Raw genomic sequence first — 24,451 nt, 5'->3', positions numbered from 1 at the left:
TTGTGTAGTTTTAATTTATTTATTTATTTTTTTATATATTGGCTGAATATATACGATTACTTACATGCTATTCACACATATGAGGATAGAAATGTTAATATTATTGCGTGTAAATAAATAAATTAACAATTGAATTTTGTTGTTGTTTGAATTGATTGTTTTTATTATATTTAGTATTGTACATATTGTGAATGAGTATATTTTAAAATCCTGTTAGATATACATTTTTATTAAAGTTCTGTTACATTTTAAACAACAACCGTAATTCAAACCGCCACTTTTGATATTTCAAAATGAACGAGAATCAGACTCAATAGAACGACAAAAAGGACTCAGTTCGTTCTTTTAGTGAGTCGTTCCGGCGAACTTCAACAGAATGATTTGCTGCAACTCTAAATTGCATATTAAATCGTAAACAATCTGCAGTTTGTTACTTTTTAATGGCCACCTGGACACAAAACGCACCGACAGGTGTCAGCAAACGGAGACGCTGGAATCTTGAAGGTATTACTTTGCACAGCAGGCTGTGAAAAAGTTTTGTAATGCAAAATGAATATGTTCCTGGTGCCTTTAGATCGCGCCTCGCTGAACAAACTGAAGGAACACATTGCCGAAGAGGGCTGCCCTCAGGTTCAATACGATCTGGGCAAGAAGCTGCTAGAGAATGCGATTGGTATGTACCCGTGTGCGTTGAGCAATGCAAATAACACGTTTTATATCTCCTCCACAGAACCCAACGTTGCCAATGAGAGTCAGAAGGCTGTACATTGGCTGGTCAGTGCTGCCCAACAGGGCCATGAGGAGGCAGTACGATTGTTGCGCAAATGTTACAATGCCGGCAATGGCATTACGGCCGAAAACGCGGACGAGGTGCGCCGCTGTCTGGCCATGACACCGGGCGAGCGTGCCGCTCGCAAAGCAGCCCGCGAGCTCTTCGCTTGCTTGTCCAATGGCAACGAGCATATTACGCCCAAGCAGCTGGAGCGCAAAATGAGACGCATTTACAATTTGCAACGCAAGCGGCGTCGTCGTGGCGGTGACGATGCCTCCTCATCCAACACGGATGAAGATAGCAGCGATTGCGAGCGGGAACCTTTAGAAGATGCCGCCACCATTGGCCGTGCAAATGTTGAGCGTCGTCGTTTTATAACCGAGGCGCATCTGGTCTCGGCTGCCTCTAACTATGCCGCCGGTCGCATGCCAGCCGTCAATGAGAATTTGACCCTGTCCGTGCCGCATCCGCAGAGCTTAGATCATGTGCCCTGTTTCTATCGCATGATCTTTCATCCGCTGGTCTTCTTTACACTGCTATATCATCGCTTCATTAACCTGGTTGTCGCACTGCCCGCCATGCTGCCCTTGAGCGTGCGGTGCAGTCTGCTGGTGCTGCTCAGCTGGTGGAGTAGCGTGGAGGATAGCGAGTGCCATATGCTGCCCCTGATTAGCTACTATTTAAGTCTGGGCGTCATGCTGTGGGCCACGTGTCGCATGCTAAAAACCAAACAGCAATTCGTGGACTTCCGAATCTGGTCTGGACTGTTTCTCAGCTACGGCGATCACAACATAGAGGCGGAGATCTCGGAACAGCGCTTTCTGCGTAACAATATGAAACCGTATTTGTATTACTTTTGTGCATTCATTTGTAATCTGATTGTCTATCCGCTGGTAACAGACGCCTGGCTACCGCACTCCGAGCTGACCATCATCTCGGGCGCCAGCACGTTCATCACTCTGGGCGTCTTCATGTACGCTTCGTCCCAACTTCTGCCCGATTGGCTGGTCATAGTTTCCTTTGCTGTTAATGTGCTGGCCAAGTATCCGTATGAGCTGGACGAGGTTGTATCCACACACTGGCGCTTCCTAGATCTCCGTGTACCCACATTCTCATCCTTTGTGATTGGCAATGGCATTGAGTTTTGCTTGAATTGCCGCACTGCTCTCTATCTGCTGATACCCATTTTGCTTGTGCTGCTGGCCAAGCGTTCTGGCTGGCATGGCGTCTACACTTACCTAATCCCGCACTGCGTCACTCTCAGCTGGCTGCAGGTGTGCATTGTCACCTCTCAGAGTGCCACCGTCTTTGGTGCCATGCGTGCTGCTCTGGGCTTGGCAGGCATCGTCTTGTTCCTGCCCCTCTTTGGGGTTGTGGCGCTCCTGGTGCCCGTTTTCGTGGCAATTGACAGCCTGGGCTTGACCAGCGAACATTTGCGTTGGGGCACCACGGCCATTGCCTGCGCCCTGGTGATTCTGCTCTCCTGTGTCCTCGCTCTCAATCGTGCCACGCAGAAATACATCACCATGTTGCAGGTAAGTAATTTTCCTATTGAATTGCCAACAGTTGCTTCTATATGTTCCGCCTATAGCTGCTTGTGGGCTTCACCACCGCCTGTGTGCTGGTCTTTCCCTATATGACGTCTAGCTTTAAGGATACTCCACGTTATAATGCCATGCCCACTGTGCTATCGAATCCAAATGTGGGCATGCATTCTCTGCCCGATGCACTTCAATGGGAACGCTTTTACGAGCTGTGTGCACAGCCAGTTCAGGAGCAGCCGAACAAAATCAAAGCCCAGCTGCGTTGCTCCCATCTCAATGGCATGTACGTGGCCTGGGAGGGTAGGATCACACACGTCCAAATTGCTCGCGTGTCTAATATGCTGGAGGATGTTGTTTCCAACTATCTGCCCACCTGGTTAGGAAAGTTGCTACGCTGTGTACATGGCGAGAATATTGCACAGCATTTCCAATGTGATCCCCAGCATGAGGCGCAGTGCGTCGAGTGGCAGCGCGTGATCAAGACGCTGAGTGGACAAACTGGACACTGCACGCTGCAACGTTGGAATCGCTACGAGTACGAGTTGCTCGTTCAGGTGGCGGCCAGCAGCAGCCTGCTGGGACGCGGCTCATCCTCGGACGTGGTGCTGCGCGCCCACCATGACTTTGGGAACTTTACGCAGCGACTGCATCGCGGCGATCGGGTCCTGTTTTATGGCACACTGCACAACTCACGCGTGCTGGCGAACAATGTGCGTGAACACTACATATTGGGCTCCAGTACGCCGCCACAGGTGGAACTGAAGACCATTGAGTGCATGGACTGCAAGTCGCCGGATTTGGGCACAGTGAGCATACAGCGGACATTGCTCGCCTCGCCGGTGGATGCACGGATGCAGGACTTGATGCGAGGCATCAAGTATTTGCTAAATGCCATATTGAGTCCATTGATAACATTCAAATAGGAGCCCAAATAGATATAACAAATATATTATAAATAAATTATATTTAATTGTTAAAAGCTTAGCTTTTGGCTTAAAATTATTCAATTAGAATAATGGGTGTCGCCTCTTGTACATTGGTTATGAGATCGCCGTATTTGTGCTGAGATGCCGACGGATCCTTGCTCTCCTTTAAGGCGGCGATGTGCTGATCCAATTCGTAAAGCTGACCAAACTGCAAGTGTGGACAGGCGACGCAGGTGAAGTTGGCCTTTATGTTGACTGAGCACAAACTCTCCTTGATATTCTTTGATTTTGACTTGCGTTCACGTTTTGTTCTGGCTAGAAACCCAAATTTTTTTTTACTATGTTGTTGCGTACTAAATGTACTATCTATTGCTTGCAAGTCAATTTTACAGGTATCCAAGAAATCTTCGGCCAAATCTTGATCTGCACTCGATACATGCCATTCGCACGGCTCTGGGCAAACGAAAAGATTGGGTGAATTAATGAGGAGCTGCACACCAGTTAGTAGCAGCTGTCGATGGGTTGGGTTATCTATACCCAACATGATGAGATCGCTGGTTAATATTTGTTGGCACTGGGCAATAGTTATGTAGCCATGCTCTGTAAAGCAACGAACATACTTTTCCATGGTCAGTAAGACCAGCCATTCACGCACTTTTTTTGTACACATTTTTGGCCGTCTTGGGATTTTTGAAGGAAGCTAACTTTTAATAACTGTCACGCGGCTCTCAAATAGAGGCGCGCAATTCAATTATGTTGAATATTAGCGATACTTACTCGATGTTAACTACTAAAAATCAATTTTCGATAAATCTCCTAATCACCTAATAAACTAACAAAAAGAATCAGTTTCAGGGTTGGCAAAGTCTGTTGAGCTTGCAAACACCATTTCAAATAAATGTTCAGCAACACGTTGAAACGAGCAAAGAAAACTAACGGAAAATAAGTAATAAAGAAGAATTGAAGTTGTTCCTGTGATATATTTGCAACAACAGTTTTTGCAGGCGCTTTGCATTTTCAGTGCTGCCATAGTGCTGTATATAGAAAACTTGATGGTCCTAATCACACTTCACTAAACAGAACAGGGAGAAGATTTTCCAAATGAATGCACTATGTAATTTTTAAGGGACTCCAAACATCAGTGTTGGCACGCATTTCAAGTTTCGAGCTGAAAGTATGCTAAATTTTAATACAATTTACTAAATTACTGTTCTCAAGTAAGTTCAGTTCTTTTGAACTATTTTGAAAAGATAGTTTTGCAGGTAACTTTTGTATTTGAACGTAATCGATGTTTCAGTATATCGATGTTTCGTGCTGGCATCTCTAGTGCAAAGTGTATTTAAGTGCCGTTGCGCACGGCTCTCGAAGCAAAATAGCAACACAGACGGACGAGTGCGATTGTCAGCCTAACGAAGTAGTCGTCACTTATCAACAACGGGATTCTAAGCAGAAAAATTGTGAGCAGCAGAAATAGCAACAGCAAAATGATACCAACAATAACGAGAAACTATCAGAATGTGGTCATTAGCACGGGCAACATCATCAACAACGAGCTGGGACAGCGCAAATCCAACGAGGAGCTATACGACGGCCTGAAAATCACGCTGCACAATGACCCCAAGTCGGAGAGCAGCGTGGTGGTTGAGATCGACAAGCTGCATGGCCGCGTGCTCTGTGCCACACAGGAGCTGAACAGCAAACTGACGGAGAATGGACGCAATGAGATTAGCATCGGTGCAAAGATATTCCTCAACAAAAACTCCACGGAGTGCATTAATCAGGCAGTCGAGGCACTACTCAACATACTCAATGTGACGCATGTGGACAATGTGGTGCTGGCCTACCATCCCAATGTGTCGGCCGTTGCCAGCGCAACAACTGTGGCCACAACAGCAACATCTGCGTCGGTAAAGAGCCCCTGCTCCGAGGGCAGCGACAGCAGCGTCAACGATGCGGCCAACAGCTGGAGTGCACGCAACGGCGCCCAGGGCATAGCCGAACTGAAGCTACTTTACAAGGCCCTCGAGCAGTATGCGGACAAGCAACAAATCAAACAGCTGGGCATTGCCGATCTCGATGCACTCGCACTGGCAGAGTTATACCAATCGGCCAAAGTGGCGCCCACCATAGCACAGGTGAATCTGGCCGCTTGCTGCGTGGTGCCCGCCGAACTCCAGGAATTCTGTCGCGATCATGAGCTGGTGCTCAACACACACAGTGATCCCGAGCTGCTGCTGCCCGAGGAGCAGTTCTCTTGCCTAGCACCCGGCTACTCGATTGATTGGTCTCTGCGTTACCAGGTGCATGTGCGCTGTCGCGGCGTACTCACGGCCAAGGGCTACATTGTGGGCGCCTCTCAGCCGGGCGCCAATAATTGAGTTTTGCGGCATTGTTCAAAGCTAAGCTGAATTTTTGATATAGTATATATATATATATATATATATATATATATAGTGTGTATGTATGTATATGTATATGTATGTATACATGTAGTACTGTACTTATTGTTTGTTATACAAAACCCAAGATCGAGATGAGAACAGAATAGGGAGAGCCATTCGACTGAGTGCGCGCTTCAAACGATTTGATTGTGAACAGTTTTTCTGATTTTTTTCTCTTTGAATATAAACAGTTACTGAAACCACTAAATTACCGTTTTGTTTTTCATCTAACAAATATTTGTAAAATTTTTTTCTGGCCCAATACACAATCCAGTGAGTGTTATTGGTAACCGGTTTGCGGGCTTGCAAAATCAAGTATAGGTATGTAATTATAATACCATATAAACATATACTGTGTGGAAATATATGTACATACATAGATATATCCGCTTAAATAACAAACAGTCGTTATCGTTAATCGTTATCGTAATCACTGAGGGACAGCGTCTCGTAATGCGAGCTGTTAGGTACATCGCTTCATTTGACCCTTTCCGCATCTGACTCTTGTCTGGGTTTGTGTCTGGCCTTAGGCCCCGCACAAATCACGTGGCTGCGCTGCTTGCCGTTATTTTTTATTTATAAACACCTATGTAATCGGCCGTCGGGATTAGAACTGCCGTAAAGGCATTTTAAATATATTGCCGCTGAGATGCTATCAGATAGGAAGTCGCACAAGTGCCACCGGGCGACAATTCAAGTGCCACAAGAGCCTAAAAAAATAAAAATAAACAATGGCAGAAACTTATAATAATAACTTTAACAATATATTGGAATCCTAATCAGTAAGCACTTGAACTTTATAGCCGTTATATACAGTCCCAACTAGAGTGTAGCGCACGTTTTGAGTCGTTCTGGCTGGCCAATAGACAGCGGCCTTGCCGCTAACTATGTATGGAAATGTACATACTATGTATGTATGCATACAAATATGTATGTATATGAGTTTCTAATTAAGCAGTGTCGTCATCGGTCCAATGCACCATAGGCTTGCCCATGCATAGTGTGTCCACTTTTGTGGTGAAATTAAATTAATTATTTTCCAGAAAAATACACATAAACAATTGAATATTATGTATGTATGCATATAGAATGCTACATACATGCATTTGTATATATATATATATGTACATGCATATTTGTAATAAAAATCCCACGACAACAACAACAGCAAATGTCTAAAAACAAAACAAAAATCGAAAAATTGCTGCTGCCGCTGCCCACAGCGACTGTGAAGTCGTCATGACTTGCGTTTCTAGCCCTAAAGTGTAAGCGAGTTAGCTATATAGCGAGAGAGTGAGTCAGACGAGTATTTAGCTAGCGATCTTCGTGCGTGTGTGTGGGCGTTGTGGGGTTCCAGGCGAAGGGCCTGGAAAGCGTTTCGGCTAATTTCGTCACGGGCGTACGACAAGTGACGCACGATGACAAGTGATAAAGTTCCCAGGGAAATTATCAGATAAAACGACTTGTGCGATAGGGTATTAAGGCTGCAATATTGTCTGCAACACGTTTCGACATAAATCAGCTAAATTGTGATATAATGGAACCGCCTGGAAGGTAATCAGTTCGTACGACTATGATAGAAAATGTTGAAATTTTAAAGCGAATTTTATTTGGAATCAACTGTAACAAATGCAACGACGACTCACTGACCGTATACTTAATATGCCCGTACTAATGCAATCATTGCAAACAAAATATTTTTAAATTATTCATGACTTCGACATCGAATAAAAGTCACATGTGCATTTGCTGGTGTGATTATAAGATGGATATATGACTAACTAACTATGCTTATATTGGAAGTTAGCTAATTCTCAGCCCAAGTCGCAATTTTACAGTTGCATTTAAAAATAAAATACCGTTCAGTTAATGATCAATCGAACAGGTACCAATTGGACAATGAACTGAATCTGCAAAACCTTAATTAAAGGAATGATTTAGTTAAAACAATATTTTTTTTAATTTTTAAATAATGTAATTTAAATGTGTAAACCATTTCCCTTCGTATATATAAATATTGGTCCCCACTAGCGTTGTCAAAAGTTGTGGTTTCCGCATGTGAAAAATCTGGTAAACGAACAGAGCCCCAGGACGATGCATTGTCCCGAACCGTTACCCGAACTAGCAACAATTGTTTTCTTCGGGATTCCAGCCATAAGACAGATTAATGTACATTGGAAATGACACCATAACATTTGTTAAGTCTTTATTTAAATTAATTGAATAAGTAATCTTCATCATGTTGTTCTTCTGTACTCATATTTCGTTAGCGATATTTAATATACATATCTCTCAAGTATATCATCTTTTATGTTTCTTTCGTACAGTTTTTAAATATTATTTATAATGGCTGTTTCTTCATTTTAGTTGTACATAGTTAACAGACACCAAAAATACACACGGAATCCTTAAGGATTTGTTTTTTTGTTTTGTTGAATAACATGCAGTTCACTTATGGAGTTACATTTGATAAGAACTTTTGCCAACTTATGCATTTGCACTATGCGCCTCTTGAAGTCTAAAGACATTTCAGCTATTCTAATAAACATTTATCATACATTATAATGATGTACTGTGTGTATATATATATGTATGTATGTGTGCCATAGAGTATACTTGTATTCGACCTCTAACACCTTAATTAATAAGTTACAATTAGATTGCGTCATAAACTATATTTCTCATCATATTGCGAATGGAAAAATAATAATAATACTTTGTAAACAATCTCTTTGGGGAACGGACGGCGGTTTTTCTTGTTTTTTTTTTTTGACAATTTGTTAAATTCTTCGCACTAAATAACAAATACAACTAATTTAACTAACACAATTCAATGCGAATGAATTCGTTGTTTTAGATAATTTATGTCAGATCCGAACTGAGCTCTGTTTTTGGGGATCGGGATTGGGATCGTAGCTTAAGCTAATTCCTAGTTAGGTTCGTTGCTGTTCCTCGTGCCTTGGGACTGGTTAATCCAGGATAAAAAACTTTATCAAAAAATGTTGAATAAATATTTACAAAACTTTTGTACACAATACATTTGCTGTGTTGGTCGTATCGTAGTCTCATCTTAAATTATTCATAATTTAATATAATGGACTCTTGGTTTATAATAAATTCACTTAATTTTTGCCATCTGCTGTTTGTTTTATGGTACGGGAATCCTCTAGCTGCAAGATTTTGAATAGGGTAGGGTAGAAACTTGAAGAGGATTAGCTTACAGTAAACACATAGATCTGAAGAACTCTCAGCTAATTTACACATACACATTTAGAATTACGGAGTATAACTATGTATATAACTATAGTTATAGACATTTAACACTTTGCATATTTAGTTAGCGCACTTATTTGAAATTCACACAAAGTACTTTATCTGCCATATGGGATGCTTACTGTAGTTGAATAATGCTGATTTCGGCCGTATAGCTAGGGGGCATGCAGAACTTACTAGAACAAGAACCGAGTACTTAGCTAAACACAAAACATTTCTGGACTAGTTGCAAACAACTTTAAGCTGCACACCCGTTTTTACAGGGTATTCGCGCCATAAACTACATTTAATAAATACAACAATGCAATTTCAATATCTGTGTTTTGTTCAGTTGCTTTTCTTTTCTTTTTCTTTTTCGTTTTTTTTTCTTTTTTGTTACATATCTTCAACATTTAGTTAATGCCAATATATTTTTAAAAAATATTTCGCTTTCTATTTGCCAGCTGTAAAATCTAGAAACTATGCTTAAGTATTTTGTATAATCCGATTGGAATTGTTAATTGTAATTATAGAGAACACATACAATACACATACATCAAGAGAGTTTTCACTTAAAATGTATACATTTATATTTTTTGACATTTTAATATAATTTTTAAACTAATTTTCTTGTTCGTTTCAACATTCAGATTTTTACATATTAAAAAATGCGTGCGCCTAAAAAATTGCCACAAAAATACAATCAAAACATTTTGTTTGCTAAACTACAAAAATACATATATAATATAGTATATGTTACAATAAAATACACATAATTATGTAAAACATAGATATAGATGTATATGTATATATAATCTATATGCATTATAATATTGGTGTAATTTGTTGCACTTACGCTTAAACAAGCTTCTAAAACAACTAGCAACAATTAATTTATGTGCCGTATATACATATGTATGCGCATGGTGTGTGTTTGTGTGTGTCTGGGTGTATAAAACTATTTAAAATATAATACCATTTCATTACAATTTCATATATAACTTCATCTTTTGTCCTCTTTCAACATACATACATATGTAAGTAATTCAGTCTAATTTGGGAATTTGGTCGTCAAACTTGGCTGGGCACAGTGGAGCCCCCCAAAAAGCAAAAACCAAATCAAGAAGCCAACAATAATAATTAAGTGTGTGTGCGTCACGTGTGTGTGTTGTGTAGGGTACAATTTTGATTGCTAGAGTATTTCAAAGCTATCAGGGCTGCACGTTCTAAATCAAATCGTCGGTTGTTCCAGTTCACAGCTTTTCGGTTCGTTTTGTGAACCTGGTTTTCTACAGCGTGGAACCTTTATAAAGATTCAAGCTCTAGCTTCTCTTCTGACATGCTTTACACCTTTTTGAAGAAAAAATCTCTTTTGGGATGTGGGGAAATGGGAAGTGGAATATCTATTAGTAAATTTTTATGACTTTTTCAGATATTCAGAAGTTTTGGAATTGATATTTGCTCGTTCTTTAACAAATTATGCAAGCATATGAATGTGTTTTGAAAGGTTGTGCTTCAGAATTATGTACGAATAAAACCTAATATTTCAAAATAGATTTATATAGACCATTCGTATGGCAGCTATAGAATATTGTAATTTGATTCCTTTAAACTAAAAGATGGACAGAAGGACTTGGCTGTTGAATACATATTCAGGAAATGTCTTTTTATATTCGTTACAAATCGGCATAATACGGAATTCGACATGATTTCGTTTGTTCCTTGTGCTGCTCATAAGAAACCGAATTGGAAACCCGAGTTGAAACTTCGCTTGCGGCCCTGCTAGCTGTGCACTTCAGCATAATCGAGCTGTTTCAGCAGCACTTAAATCAAATGGGATTTGCGATTGGAATGCTCAATAGCCGCCAGCAGCTCGTGCTTCTGCCGCACATAGAGGCGGCCCTTCTTCCAGGGACTCTGCAGCTGGAGCGGCTTGAAGTCGTCGCGCAGACAACGCTCCCGGGCGCCAATCACGGCGACGAGGCAAAAGTTGTCCAGCATGTCGGCGCTATAGATGGGTCCCTTGCTGCCCTTCAGCACGGCGGCCATGTTGAGCTGTTTGACGACCAGGTTGATGACCTCGCGGGCGGTTGTCTTGGGCGTCACGTGGAGCTTGAGACTGGTGCCGCTGGCCAGGCCCGTGTTGTAGGCGGTGTAGACCTGAATGATGCCTGCGCCCGTCGAGCTCTGCTCGGCATTGAGGCTGGAACAGCTGGCCGTGTCCTCCTCGCTGCTGTGGTGCGCCAGGCTCTTGGTGGAGGAGGCCTTCGAGGTGCTGGCCACGGGCTCTTCGCTACTGCCCAGCGGCCTCAGCTCCGGCTGCAGTGCCGAGAGTGAGCTCTTCAAATAAAGTCCGCCCTCGCGCAAATTGGCACTGGAGGCAGCCTTCACCCTGTACTCCGCGGCAGGCTTCAGCGGCTTGTGCTCCAGATCCGTGGCGAAGGCACCGCTGCCCGTGCGCAACGAGACACTGGAGCCGGCCAGATAAGGAGCCGAGCTGGAGCTGTGCACGGTGATGAGCGGCGTGGAAATGGGCCCAATGTTGGAGCTGGTGCGTTTGCGCTGCGCGGCGGCTGCTGCCTGAGAATGACGCAGTGCATCTGCCAGCGTGTCATCGGAGCGGGAGGGCGGCAGCGCAAAGACGCTGCTGCTGCCATCGGAGGCCGAGTCTGCAGCGGAGTAAAAGCTGCGCGCAGTGTAGGCGGAGCTCACGGAGTCGCCGCTGTTCTTGCGCAGCGAGACATCCGAGCAAGTGGAGGCGGCGTACTCACTGCCCGTCACCTGGAGCAGCTGCTGCTGCTGTTGTTGTTGTTGTTGCTGCTGCGGCTGTTTGTCGTGTTCGTCTTGAAGTGTGGCTTGCGCTGACGTAGACGTTTGGGCGCTCTGACCCAGATTCGTTTCAGATTTGGAATGCTCCGGCTTGTTCTGCCTGTTACAATCCTCATTGGCACCCGGACCCGGCCAGCTGCCGCGACCCGTCTTGCTGAACCTGGTCTCGCGCAGCGGTAGCTGCAGCAGCTGCTTGCCCTCGCCTTCCTCGTGTCGTAGCTGGGAAAAGTCGAGTATCTCGCGCATGGCCAGCGCCGGCTGGGCATGCTTATTGCGCGCATAGGCCACCACATCCATTAGCCAGCGAACGCTCTTCCACACCAGCGTCAGATTGGCGCTCAGCTCCTGCAGCGTGGCCAGACGCTCCTTGGCCGCTTGCAGTTCGCTGCTAGAGAAGGCCTCGCGATGCGAGTGCGTGGCCAGCGCCGTGTCCAGTTCAAGGATGCAGGAGAGTCGTGCATATTTCTGCACAATGGCCGGCTGATAGGTGCGCAGATGGATCATCTCGAAGGCCTGTATGCTCAGGCTGACCAGATCGTCGCGCTGCAGCAGCAGCTCGGACTGGCCGGGCACGGCACAGGATGACTCCACCGAGGGGCACACAATTAGGAAGCTAATATCGCGACTATGCTCTATGACCTCCACATCGTAGAGGCGATGCGTGGCCGCATCCGTTGCCTTAATGCTCATGCTGGCCAACAGCTTGTGCATCGCATTGCTGAGATCGTGTAGGAAGAGGCGCTGCACCTCGGTTGCCGGACTGTTGCCATTGCCATCGCCTGGTGTACTGAAGTCGAGCGGCAGGCGCAGCGGATTGTTCTCGGTGCGGTGCAGCACCTGCCACTCCTCGGCCGTAATGTGGCTATTCTCGCGCACCTTACAGTGGGGTAGCACGTTGGGTGTCTTTACCGGCACGACCACCTGTATCTGATCCATGGAGCACTGCATCTTCAGATAGCCCAAATAGAGACCCGGCTCTAGACGCTGGAGCGCTGCCTGCTGATAGTGCAGCTGTTCGCCAATGCTCGAGATGAGCAGCTCGTTGATGGTGTAATCCTCGTGCAGGGCACCCAACTTCTTCTGGAGCTTGCTGACCGGCAGCCAGCGTGAGTTGATGATGGAGACAGCCTTCTGGCTCTTCACCGACTGAATGCAGGTGAGCACCACGGTGCCCTGTGCATCCCGGAGTGGTTTATAATACAGCTGGCCAAGATCGTTGATGCCCAGCGCCGACTGCATCTGGCAGACGGCCGACAGCAGTTTGGTGCGAAAGTGTACCGGCGAGGTCAGATTCCGTTCCATGTCCGTGCGCAACGATTTCACATCTTCCCAAGTGCAGGCGACCTTCATTAGCCAATAGTAGTCCATGTGCAATGCACTCGGATATGATTCATCGATCTCAATGACAGGCGGAAAGTCCTCGCTGGTGACCAGCACCTTGTCATCGCAGTGCACAATGCACGAGAAGTAGATGCCGCTGTTTAGACCATGGAATAGAAATGGATTAATTTCTAAACAGGTTATGCATATCTCTGTTTAGTCTTACCGTCGCAGCGTCTTCTGGAACTTGGAGGTGACCGAGAAAAGCTGCTTGATGGTCGTCTTTTTCTTAGGATTGCGCCGCTGCACGCTGCACGGATCTAGCGTTAGCTCTGAAACATCTGCGGGTCGAGCCAAACGTACGGCCGTAAAGAGATTGTCCAATATGCATTGGCGGCCATAGAAACGATCCTCCCGATTATCCAAGTCACGCCAGGCTGTAGGGAAACCAGAGGATAGGTCACGAAATAAAATAAATTTGCTTTGTCTATAAAGTCTAGCCTTGTCAGCAGCCATTCCAATTACTGTGAATGGGTCAAAGGCTGCCCCCTCCACGGCTACTCACTTGAGGGTACAACGCTGGCCGGCACCGAATTGCGATAGGCGCCCCAACCCTTGACATTGCCGCAGGCGGCGCGCAGGAAGTAGCGGCGGCCCTGGGTAAGGCCAGCTATGTGGCACTGGGCGCCCATGGTGCCATGAAAACTAATCCACTCGAGCAGTTCCCGCTCGCCGACCACATTGTTGAAGTCGGCGCGAGTTGACCATTGAACTGCGGTAAATGGAGAAATGTCAACAACAAATCAAATCTCTGGCGACCGCAGAACTGCGGCTGACCGCAGCACTGGGTTGGGTGGCTTTACCTTTGAATTTGGTGCCGATGGCGCCCTCAAAGGGCTCGAGTATTTGCAAGCTGATGGAATTGTCGCCGGTTACATCGACTACAACGGAGGCGGGTGCATCTGGGGGTCGCGCCTGGTCCCAGCCAAGAAGCATACGGCGCAGCCCCTTGACACGTCGCTCCCAAATGCCAATCTGTTTGTCTACCTCGTTGCCCGTGCAGCCGGTGACCGAGGAGCCCGTATTGCCTGAAATCCAAATGGAAACTTATAAGGAATGCGCTTTAATTGGCATTGAGGAGCTCTCTCACCAATTATAATGCTGGATATGGAGGGTCGCGATGTAAAGACGGGCGCACACAGCCCCTCCGGTCCGCTGAGATCGTGTATGCGTGACTCGGCATCTTTGAGCAGGCCGTTCAGCTTGGTGCCAATGCTGTCCACGGAAACTGCAAATGGCAATAGATTGAAAATTAGTTAAAACATCCTTGAACGGTTCGGCAAATCATATACATTGACTACCCTCCAGGGCACCATGCTGCAGTAGCATTTTAGTCATGGAGCGATTGTTGCTCAGCACGGCCACATCCAGCGCTGAGAGTCCATCCGAATTGATGCTGTGGATCGGTGAAAAAATGTGTGAATACTGAATCAAAAATAATCTTATATTTAAATTTGCTACGGGAGAGAATAACTCAAGTACAAAGGATCTTCCTTTATCCCAAGTAGGCAGCCCTCTTTCTTCTAAGAGCCGTTCCTAGAAGATCAGAGGTCAGTCTTGCAGTGCAATGGATGGAAGACTTGTTTATCTCAGATTCTATATAAGATAGAGAAACCAGTTTGATATGTGGGCTCTTGTATAGCACGCACAAATTAAGAATCGGTCAGTTTCTTTTGACCTAGACTAAATGTATTGGTTAGTCTAATTTGACTAGTCCCTATTCTTTTTCTTCACTTTTGCTTTTTAAGACAGCATTTAAAATGCTTGTGATTTAAGAATGATGGGCTAAGCCTTTTAAGCCAACTGCACAAACTATCAAACTATGCCGAAAGAAAACAAGGAGGCTCTAGTTGGGAGTGTCTGACTCAGCGCCAAGCTGTCGTGCTTCTTGTGCTGTGCTTTTGCTTCCCTTTGGTCCACACTTTGGAAAAAGTCATCCTAGAAAAACTTCGGACTTCACAGTCCGAACCTTATAAAATTTAAAGCGCTTAGAAATGGCACTCAAATGTGTATATGACCCAAAGCACAAAGCTCCACACTTTATAACTCGAACTTGCATACGGAATTTGGTGTCTCTAGCTTTTAAAATCTACGAGTTAAGCCTAAAAAATTTGTTTTAAAATCAATATTTATCGCTAATAAGATGTTTGAAAACTGATAACTATCTCTGCATATGACATACGAAAACAAATTATATTTTAAATGCTTAACTCCTATGCTTTCTTCTGCCAGCTACTTTCGTTTGCTCAAAATCATTATACCCATTTTAATGGGTATAGGGTATAAGCTTTTTTTGATGTATTTATTAGTAACAATTATGATATATGAAACTTTGAGACTCTCTTAGCCATTGTTTGTCCTCTTTGAAGGCCACTTAGCAAAAAGGGAGATTACCTTTATATCCTTTATATTTTGATAGGTTTGCGGTACTTGTTAGAAAAGGGATTTCATGGGAATTTAGTCTTCCCCTTCTTAGAGAAGGTAATATGCAAAAGGGTTCACACTCCTCTCTTCACCCCATTTACCTGCTCACTAGCACTTACCTATTGACATCCACGTCGGTGGATTCGAGTATGGTGCGAGCCTTATCCAGATGTCCGTGCTCCACGGCGGAGAAGAGACCTGTGGATAAAGAAATGAGAAGAGACGATTATTATCATCAAATTTAATCGAAAAGTGATTGGATTTAGAAATTTAGACATTGGCGAACAGAAAGCAGCGCGACGACGTGTGCCTACCGTGCAAGTGGAGATTGCTTTGGGTCAGCTTGTCCAGCTGTGCCTGGGCAAGCTTTAGCTGTTTTTTGGACATTTTGCTGACACGCGGATGCGGCGTATTGCCCGGGATTTTGTTGCGCAGCTGCACCGGAAACCGATGCACCGAAAGCTGCTGCTGCTGTTGCACATTGGCCGCGATGTTCTCATCCGTGCCTGGAAGCTGTTCGTGCTCGGGCATCCGATCCTCGTGCTCGTCGCGCAGCTTGGCATTTTTGGGCTGGGAGTGGCGCGAGATGCGTAGCTGTGGGCCGGCCGGCGCCTGCTGCTGATGCTGTTGCTGCTGCTGTGGCAACAGGAATTCCATTTCGCGCAGATCCTGGGCGTGGCATGAAATGGCAGTGCGCAGCTTGGCTACAGCCGCATGCTGGGTCAGCTGCTCCGACCAGCGAAAGGTGCTGCTTGGCGGCGACAGCAGCGCAGCGGTATAATAGGTGGGATAGTTGTCCTGATTGTTGTTATCCTGACAGTCGAGCGCCTCCGGCTGATGCTTAACGCGCAGTTTAACTGGCTCAAAGAGCTCGCCCTCACACGAACCGGGCAAAATGTTGTCTGTTTGCGGGTGGGGAGTTGGCGGGTGTTGGATTTGGGATAGAAATCATAAGTTGTAATTAAACAAAAAATGCAATTATTTAAAATTAATATTAAATGAAATGTTTAATATAAATTATGCATACATAAATGCTATACACAAATGAAAATAAACCAGTTAGAGCCCGATGTAAACGAGAGATGTGTATATATAAATATGGGATATGCTCGTTAATTGCCAGCAATTGCAATTAATTAATTATTATTCACTAATGTGTCCCGTCAGACGCTTTTGTTTGCAATTGTTTTTGTTTTGTTGAATGACCAAAAGCCAATTTTATTAATTATGCACAACAATGCAGCACTGCGTGTGTGCATGTGAGTGTGTTACATGTGTATGCAATTGTGTGTGAGTGTGAGTGTGTGTGTGTGTTATGTGGCATGCACTAAAGCAGCGCTAGATTAGATCGCAGTGGCAGCCCAGCAGCGTAAATAGCATAGCAAAACCCACCCAAGCAAACCACCAATAACCACCCAACCAACCATCCAGCCACAACTTTTAATTACGCAATGTCCCAAAGTTAAAATGAAATTTAGTCCGGAATAAACTGTTTACTTTTCTGATTCAATTCACAGCCCTAAAACCGAAAGCCATAAAAAGAAGTTCTTCACTGGCAAATATCTGATATTTTCATGAAACAAACAATATTTAATACAAATGTTTAATTTAAAAAATTTTTTGACTTTAAGAAATTAAATAATTTATTTTAATAGAATTTTTTAATTGTACTAGAATCATTTTCAATTTTTAATGCATAGCTTGGTATTACACTTATATTTTTAATGGATTTTGAATAAAAAACCCATTCAGTTCAGTTCAAAGTTTAAGTTTGTTTTTTTAAATAACCTTTAAATATTTTTAAATTTACGTTACAACTTTAAAAGTTACGCTAATATTTCAAAGCGATATTAAGTGTTATTTAAAAACAAAAGTTTTAAATTGTAATTGAATTATTTTTTTTAATCGCTTGTGCAAACTATAAAAAGAGGTTTATTTAAAAAAATTGCAATTACACATTTTAAACTTTTTGAAAACATTTTTAAACTGTTTGAACCTTTTATGTTATTTCAGTTGAAAGCATTATAGAAAAGATTTTTTAATATATTTTTTCGCTGAAATTTAATTAAAATTTAAGTTTTAATTAGTTTGTTGGATGCATTTTAATGCCCAAGCTTTTATATTTCATTATAATATAATAAAAAGCTATTCAATAAAATTGTTGAGCTTATTTTTTCGGATAAGTGCGTTAAAGAGAATCAGAAAAGTATGCGGCTGGGTTTGTATGTAGAAAAAATGCTTATGCATGGTGTTATTGCCACTGTAACCCCGCTGTGCACCAACCCGCAACCCGCAACCCGTACCCCACAACCCGCACCTCAAGCTGACCCATTAATTAGCTGTGCGCGTTTTGGCGGCCAGTCTCAATTGAGCCACATGTGGGTGGTTGAGTGGTGCGCTGGGCTACACGCTTACCATCATTGGCATAATGACCGCGCGGCTGCAGTGTGGACGTTGACGTCAACGTCGCTGTCGCTGTCGCCGTCACTGTTGGCGTCTTCAGCTGGCAGAATTTTGAGAGCTCGTTGAGCGTGTGAAATGATTTTTGTCGTATAAAGTGCGCCGGGGAGCGCAGGCAGCTGCCCATCTGCAGCTTCTGCGAGGCGTGGCTATTGTCGTTGTTGCTCTGGTGGCATCTGCAACATCAGACAACACGTGCGAATAATTTCAATTTATGCAGCATGCCCAAAAAAAACAAACAAAAATCTCACAAGCATTTCTGTTATGTTTAATTATGAAATTGTAATGGAGTTGTGTGCCATGTTGGCCATTTACTCATTGAGCCACTGTCCTTGGCCGCAGCTGGCCCTAATGGCATTGATTAACCCATTTGAATTTGAAAAACCCAAGCCATGATATGTGGCCATAATCAATATTCAATTCAATCGGTTGAGATATTTGAGACTTGATTGTTAAATGGAATTTGGTTACAATTCAAGAAGTATGCAATGGAGATTATTAAATGGTAATTAAATAATTGTTGTAAGTTTCTAAGCTGACAGCTTATTTTCGTTTAATTGACTTCATGTTTCTAGATCTTGTGTGAGTTGAATAAGTTTCTCTGAAATTTATTTAGTCTTATTTTCGACACAAAAAAAAAATAGTATAGAATTTATTTAAAAATCCGGTCCCTAACTCAAGTATGTGACACAAATTCCTAAACATCCAAAATATATTTGTAAACTAGCAAAGAAATGCTTCAATTAAGTAAAAATATATATAATTCAATGTCATATTAACGCATTGAGATTATAAATTCCAAAATCTAGAATATGCCAAGTGGAGAAATTATGAAACAGAAGAAATAACTTTTGCTTTTATTCATTAAATGTAACGAATCTACTTAATTGCAGTTCAGTTTTTAGCGCCTTTTGATGCCAGACAACCCTTAAGAAACCTTTCAAACAATTTCAAAACAGGCAAAGAGTTCACTGAACTCATTTTAGGGTATATGAAACGAAATCAAAATCACAAACAGATAATCATTAGATTTCTGTTGAGCGCAATAAATAGGGTAATCAAAAAAACACGCTTATCCGGGAGAAAAATCACATAAACACAACTGGGCGTTCCACTTATAAAATCATTACAACTGTCATGCATAGTGTGTAGTTTTCTAGCGGTGTAGTTTTCTAGATCACGAATATAACACACCAAAAGATAACAGTAAGAATTTCAGCTGCCTAGCTCCCAAAGTTTGAACTGTACGTAGATTACCAATTAGTCAATCGGTCAATCAATCAATCAGTCAGTTTATATAATAGCTGAGCACTCAAATATATCTCAAAAATGAACACCTACGACTGTTTAAATAGGGCATCGGTTTCCTGATGGTGGCCGTTCGCATGCGTGTTGTTCCATAGATGCCCTGGGGGGCGTGGCGCGTAATCTCAGCCAGAACGGGATCACAGCTGGCCTTTGGCGACTCGCTGCCCAGGCGACTATGCTCCAGATCCGAGTCGAGTGTGGCTTTTGGTGCGATGCGACAGAAGCTTTCAGGTATTTGCAGCAGCTGGCAGGCTTTGCGTGGCAGTGCCACACCCACGGGCAGCGTGGACATCAGCTGCTCAATGCCCAGTTCCAGTTGCTGCTGCTGCCCCTTCCCCTCGCCGTGCTGCTGTTGCATTGTCTGCTTCTGGAGCGGCACAAACTCGCCCTTCACTTTGTTGGTAACCACGGCAACCTTTTCAATTTCATGCCACAAACGCAACGCCTTCACGGCCTTGGATTTGTCCAGCGTCCGGCTGCTGCGACTGCGCGAATGCAAATGCGGACGCAGCTTGAAAGGCGACTGCAGCGACAGGGCGGGGCTGTGCAGCTTGCTCTTGAGGCGCCGCAACGAGGAGCGCACCGAGTGCGAGCGATGCAAAGCCGGCAGCTCGTCCTTCTCTTCCTGCTCTCCGTTGTTATCCTGCTGCTGCTCCTTGAGCTTGGCATAGGAACTGAGCGCACGGCGTCGCTCCATTTGGTGTTATCTTCTGTATTGGTTAACCTTCTTTTTTCTATTTGTTCTTATAATTTTTCATATTTTAACTGCTCGCGAAGGACACGCTTTTTTCTGTTTTTTTCTTCCGTTTATTGCAGGATTTTCCGTAGTACGCGTCTCGTTTACAAAATGAGAACTGAGGCAGCATTCCGAAGTGATTTCAATCCCAACCACGCATATGACTCGTTCTCTCTACAATTTGCTCTCCTTCCTTCTTAGCCCTCTCTCTCTCTCTCTTTCTATCGCTCCCTTTCTCTTCAGGCATATCACTTAGGTAGCGTGCTGTACACGATATTCGGCTTGATGCATGAGGGTTACATATAAGGTTAGGTAGCTCGGCATACTCTCTCGCTCTCTCTATCCTTCTCCCACTCTCTCTCTCTCTCTCTTTCTCTCTCTCTCTCTCTCTTTTCCTCTTAAACCCTCACATGACTTGCTCAGGAAATATCATTCAGGCAATTGATCGCCGTTTTGTATACTCACGAGTTTTAGCTTCTATATTTAAATTTAAGCTATACAGAACCGTTTATTTTGAAGTGCCGAATATTTAATACCCTTGCAAAAACATAAATTGAATATAACTTCGTATAGGTTCTATATGGAAAAGCTAACCGATTTTGATCAGATTTTACACATATATACAGAATATTAAAGCTCTTAATTGCTGAGTTAAGTTAAATTGACAAAAAAAAAGTTGTTCATATGGATTTTTTACCGTTTCTTTCAGTCAGAAAAAATATCTATGATAGGTGTCATACTTTAAAGCTGGGGAAAAATGTACATTAAAGTTTAGAATTTTACTGAAAATCAAGTCAACATATAGGCATATACATTATAACTTGGCTATATAGACTTGAGAGATCAGGCGTTTATATAAATACTTTATGGATATGTCTGATTCTATGCGTTACGCATTTCATAACATAATTATAATACTTCTGGCTAGGGTATACACAATTTAGACCAGGCCAGGTAATTATACCTGCGTTCACTCTGCTTCTTTTGAGAAGCAATTCCTGTTTGGCAGAGTCCCTGCCTGTGCGTGTATGTTTCTCTATCTTTATCCGTGCCGCAAATGTGTTCAACAATTCAAGGCGGCATTTCTGAAATCGTAAACCAAACAAATCCCCCCACCCGCCTGCCTGCCTGTCAGATCCTTGTTATTGTTGGTGTTGTTGTAGGTGTTGTTGCTGTCCTCAAGTTGTGCGTTGATTTATCGAGCGTGTCGCGGGTCTCTGTCAACAGCTGTGCACCAGGATTTGGGAAATAGCTGGGCCCCTGGCCTTCGTGTGGAGGCAATCGGTAATTGGAATTGAAATTTGAAATGGATATTTCAAGTGGCTTTTTGTGAGGCGTTGCGATGCCTAATTAGACCCATGCATAAAACTGAGAGCTAATTGGAAACATTTAAATTTATGTTACGCCAACATGCTGGTAAATATTGATCCCATAGTAGACCCCAGTAGATGTGAGCAGTGCCCATGGTCAGATTTGTACTCTTCAACATAAGGAAAAACACAAAGGATTTCCAATTTTTTTTTCCATTACTTGATTTTTCAAAGTAATTTAGTGTGAAAAATAAAAGCTGTCGATAGAGAAACGTTGAGTTAACTTTCAGTTTACAAAAGTTTACAAAAAACATCCGTTTTCCTTATGCAATTTTTTATGAAGATTATCTTAAATAAGGTTTCTTTAATTTTAAATAATATTTGACTGTAATATATAATATAAAATACAATATTCGCATGAAGTCTTCGCGACTTTTTTAAACAATATATTTTTGTCACGGAGTGTGTAACGCTTAGAAAGACACATCTCCGACCCCATAAAGTATATATATTCTAGATTAGCACCAAAAGCCATTTCCGTCTGTCATCCTGTCTGTTTCTATGCGAATTAGTCTCTTAGTTTTAAAGCTATAGTCTGTCTTTCTGTGGCATGCAGGATCGGCCCACTATATCATATAGCTGCCATGGGAACGACTGAAATATCTGCAAACGGCACATGACAAAAAGGGATAAAATCTCCGTCGTGCCTAAGATATCCTTACTTTCTTATTTTTTTAATTTAAAGGATAATTCAACATTCCTTTTTATTTATGATAACATATACTGAGAAGTATCTATAAATTTAAAAAAATTATAAATTTATTCAAAACAAAATTTACTAAATTTTTGCCTTAAATTTTGTCACATGTTCGATATAACTTTTAAGCGTACTCAGCTACACAAAAATGTTACCTGAGTGTTCAGTCAACAGAGGTTTTACTTTATATCCATCTTTCACACTCGGGATTTCGAATGTATATATCCACACACAGTTGTTAATTCCCAAAAATGTTGCACGTTTGTTGTTTTATTTTTATTTATTTTTTGTGGCCGTTCCCAAACCCGTTTTCCCTAAGGTGGTCTATGGTTTCCCGTTGTCTTGTTAATTTTAGACATTGTCTCATCTCGCTCGCATGCATAACTAACTAGCTAAGTAAATAAATGGCTAATAAACGTATGTTTAGGCAATTCCATGCAGAGTCCAAAATGATTTGAAGCGGCAAAAATTTCTGTTGACTTCACGCGAAATTGTGCGAGGTCAGTGCTCAAATTCGAGCTCGAACTGGAATCTAGACTGTGACGCATATGTTTGGGATCGTTTTACATCTTGAAAGCTGAATCACGTCGATTCGCTTAGAAAATGGCGATGAGATGTTCACAGACTGATTAGATGAATAATATTATAATTAGGGTCTGAAAAGTAACAAACGTGACCTTGAGAATTAGCTGAGAAAAACATGCGCTGACAATATTGAAATCAATTTCAACATAATCCATAAGAAACATATTGATACTCAATACTTTTTCATTAGAAATTCGTTTATGCCTATAGCTTAAAGCTAAGTAATAAAAACATAAATAATATATGCTTTTATAAAAGCTTAACCTGATATTCTGTCTATATTAGATATAGGTAGTAGATATAGATATCTTCCAAGTAAATAAAAATGTGTATTTCCTTATTTTCCCAATCCCATGCACATTTATATCAATATTATCTAGTACAAATTTCAGTTAATAAGTTTAGCTCGTTTAGAGCTTAACTGCTCCGCAGAGCCATAATTCTAAGCACAGTGTCTACATCTTGGCACGTACCTAATAAAGCCCTAGCTTTTCAACAGATATTATCACAGCTAACTTGACCTAAACCCAAACCCGAACACCGGACCACGAGCCCTACAAAGCTGTCAATTGTGAGCGTGCCATAAATAAAAATTACTGGTCCATAACATTAAAGAGCATCAAGTTTGCATAGGTCTAGGCTTAAGTGATTGACTAGCAAATACCCTGTAGTTAGAGTAGCCAGACGGTGAAAATATATAACAAATAAAGTCAATTAACTGGAGCTGAGTATGATATTAGAGATTTGTAGTGTTACAGAAAAGCAAAAAAATAATTTACCAAAAACGGATCAAAATTCAGTTTAATAAAAAGTATCTATGTATCTATACATATAAATATATATAAGTTCACATATAAATATATATATATATATATATAAATTCAGGGAGGATAAACCGATTGGGATTACTCGTTAAGGTGTTTTGTGAATCGAATACCGAAAATTTGGAGAAAATCCAAAGGAAAATGTGCGTTTTGTATTGAATCAAAAGTATGTTTTGTTTTTAAAGTGGGAATTACACAAAGCAACAGCCGGATAACGCCGAGTAATTTCTTTAATTACATAAGCTTAAATGTGATATTTTAAATTATTTATCATTTTTAATATTATCTAATATTAAAGCGTTAAAAATAAATAGGGAAAAAGTCCATAAATATAAACATTAGATTCTCATATTAGATACCCATTTTATTTTCTAACTTCTGTATTATTTTTTTTGCGAATAACAACTACGTCCGCTGGCCTCGCTCTACTGCATGCTTTCTTAATAAATGTAGATGTTTACAGGGTATGTGAGACAAGGTAGTGCGTGTATCTTGACTCTGGTTGCAATTGCATGATAATAAAATTTATGAAGCTACGCGGCGTTAAATTGCCACTGCTCCACATAAATCACATAAGTAGGGGTTCACGCAAAGGTCAGCTGTGAGGCTGTGGGGCGATGTGCGGTGCGTTGTGCTTAAAGTGGAGTACACAAACAAGTTAATCTACTTAATAGAGGCGACAGCAGACACTGCCACAATGTGGCATTGTCGCAGCTCCTGGCTGGCCCACTCAGGCGTGAGGAGAACAACTGCCTGGGTGGATCCTTTGCCTGGCACTACCGCCCACTAACCACTCTCCGGTAGTTTCCCGCTGTCAGTTCGCATCAAATTATGCGGATTTTATCTGGCATTTCGTGCTGTCATAATTGTCAAATCTACCACACATTAAACCCACGACAGGCG

The 24,451-nt window shown here is 42.4% G+C and overlaps 4 protein-coding genes across 7 annotated transcripts in view; 2 read left to right on the top strand and 2 right to left on the bottom strand.

The window, feature by feature from the left end:
• Positions 1-337: 337 nt before the first annotated feature.
• On the top strand, positions 338-3,300 carry wfs1 (wolframin ER transmembrane glycoprotein wfs1). The gene is made up of 4 exons (XM_064696530.1): positions 338-504; positions 575-673; positions 731-2,307; positions 2,364-3,300. Exons 1-4 carry the CDS (start codon positions 441-443, stop codon positions 3,237-3,239), a joined length of 2,616 nt encoding a protein of 871 aa, XP_064552600.1. The 5' UTR covers positions 338-440; the 3' UTR covers positions 3,240-3,300.
• On the bottom strand, positions 3,295-4,470 carry LOC135438272 (uncharacterized). Its single transcript, XM_064696532.1, has one exon. It carries the CDS (start codon positions 3,910-3,912, stop codon positions 3,316-3,318), a length of 597 nt encoding a protein of 198 aa, XP_064552602.1. The 5' UTR covers positions 3,913-4,470; the 3' UTR covers positions 3,295-3,315.
• A 102-nt stretch (positions 4,471-4,572) lies between these two features.
• Gclm (Glutamate-cysteine ligase modifier subunit) lies at positions 4,573-5,891 on the top strand. The gene has a single exon (XM_064696531.1). The coding sequence runs from the start codon at positions 4,727-4,729 to the stop codon at positions 5,618-5,620; it is 894 nt and encodes a 297-aa protein (XP_064552601.1). The 5' UTR covers positions 4,573-4,726; the 3' UTR covers positions 5,621-5,891.
• A 1,962-nt stretch (positions 5,892-7,853) lies between these two features.
• Positions 7,854-24,451, bottom strand: part of wake (wide awake) — a 51,300-nt gene continuing 34,702 nt past the window's right edge. For 2 of the 4 annotated variants that reach the window (XM_064697223.1, XM_064697225.1), the window contains exons 3-10: positions 15,883-16,470; positions 15,688-15,766; positions 14,437-14,540; positions 14,235-14,372; positions 13,948-14,172; positions 13,650-13,856; positions 13,311-13,521; positions 7,854-13,241 (exon numbers count right to left, since the gene is read on the bottom strand). In XM_064697223.1, coding sequence (XP_064553293.1) covers positions 10,760-13,241; positions 13,311-13,521; positions 13,650-13,856; positions 13,948-14,172; positions 14,235-14,372; positions 14,437-14,540; positions 15,688-15,766; positions 15,883-16,225 — 3,789 coding nt within the window. In that variant the 5' untranslated portion in view covers positions 16,226-16,470 and the 3' untranslated portion in view covers positions 7,854-10,759. Of the gene's footprint in view, positions 13,242-13,310; positions 13,522-13,649; positions 13,857-13,947; positions 14,173-14,234; positions 14,373-14,436; positions 14,541-15,687; positions 15,767-15,882; positions 16,471-19,369; positions 20,034-24,451 lie in introns of those variants that run through there. The other 2 variants (XM_064697226.1, XM_064697222.1) reach the window with 2 other exon arrangements.

This window comes from Drosophila montana, unplaced genomic scaffold (assembly GCF_035044405.1).
Source record: "Drosophila montana isolate Dmon_TW-CO22-7 unplaced genomic scaffold, ASM3504440v1 contig_3848_1, whole genome shotgun sequence".
NCBI lineage: Eukaryota > Metazoa > Arthropoda > Insecta > Diptera > Drosophilidae > Drosophila > Drosophila montana.
The sequence above is the reverse complement of the archived record's forward strand: the minus strand, read 5'-3'. Positions and strand labels throughout refer to the sequence as shown.